General features: G+C 56.1%; 1 protein-coding gene across 1 annotated transcript in view; it reads left to right on the forward strand.

Annotated features, from left to right (window-relative positions):
• Positions 1–1,117, forward strand: part of MYH14 (myosin, heavy chain 14, non-muscle) — a 77,206-nt gene that overhangs the window by 65,768 nt on the left and 10,321 nt on the right. The window contains 1 exon segment of the mRNA XM_010849644.1: positions 1–17. Coding sequence (XP_010847946.1) covers positions 1–17 — 17 coding nt within the window.

Consider the following 1,117-nt stretch of genomic DNA (forward strand, 5'->3'; position numbering starts at 1 on the left):
GGCAGCTGGCCAAGCAGGTATGGGCAGGGCGCCGCCCAGCTCAGTGTGCCCGGAAGTCTCACCACCCACCTGCTCCTGTGGGTTTCTACCCAAGTCCCACCTACTAGCCAGCCATCCTCCTGTTCCCCAACCCGCTCACCCACCATGACCCAAGAACCCACACGCACAAGGACCCATTCGGACACCCTCCATCCACTAACCGGTCCACCCAACCACCATCCCATCTACTGAGCCAGCTGCCTAGCCGCCCGTACACAGCCTCCCTACCAACCAAGACTTCTACACAACCAACTCTGCATCCGACTTCTCCATCCACCCAATGCCCGCTCCAATCAACCTCCTCTCTCCAGCCCAACCACCCCAGTATCTACCCACCTCCTCTGCACCCCCAACCAACCCGTATACCCATTTACCTGCTCATTGACCAGCTTGTCTTCACCCCACTTCATCCATGACCTTCCTTCCTTTTTCATTTATTTCTTCACCTGCTTCTTCATTCACTCCATATTTCTCTCTCTGCACATTTATTCATTCATTCTTCATTCAGTGGAGGAATTTCCTATGGTCTGCAGCGGGCAAGGCTTTTCACTCAGTGATGTGTGCTGAGCGTGGGAGGGGCGGGTCAGCCCTGAATATCAGAAAGAGCCCTCTGGGGCCATGTGGTCAGCAGACTGGAGCAGAGGAGACTGGAGCTGGGAAGCCTAGAGCAAGTGATGAAGAGATGATCCAAGGCCGGGATGGGGAGCAGTATCTGAGCTTTTCTTTTTAAATCTACTTTGGCCCCACTGATCCAGCCATGAGTTCATGCACGATTTTGTCCTGAGGGCACCAGGGAGCCAACCACAGGAGGGCCATGAGCAGTGTCAGCTGTGATTGTAGAAGGACCTTTCTAGAGCCTTCAGGAATGGGCTGGAGAGGAGTGATGGGAGCAAAGAGGAGGTTGGGGCAAGAGGGAGGGGTAAAGCTTGCCAGGGCTGTGGGGTTGGAGAGGATGATTGGGTTTGTGGCAGAGAGAGGCAAGGGGCAGAAGGAGTGGGGCTGGAGACCTGGGCAGGGGCTGGAGGGTAGACCTCTACGCCACTGGCATGTAGGGGGAGCCTGGGCTTCCTGTCCCCTG

This window comes from Bison bison, unplaced genomic scaffold (genome assembly GCF_000754665.1).
Source record: "Bison bison bison isolate TAMUID 2011002044 unplaced genomic scaffold, Bison_UMD1.0 scf7180017864285, whole genome shotgun sequence".
Taxonomy (NCBI): domain Eukaryota; kingdom Metazoa; phylum Chordata; class Mammalia; order Artiodactyla; family Bovidae; genus Bison; species Bison bison.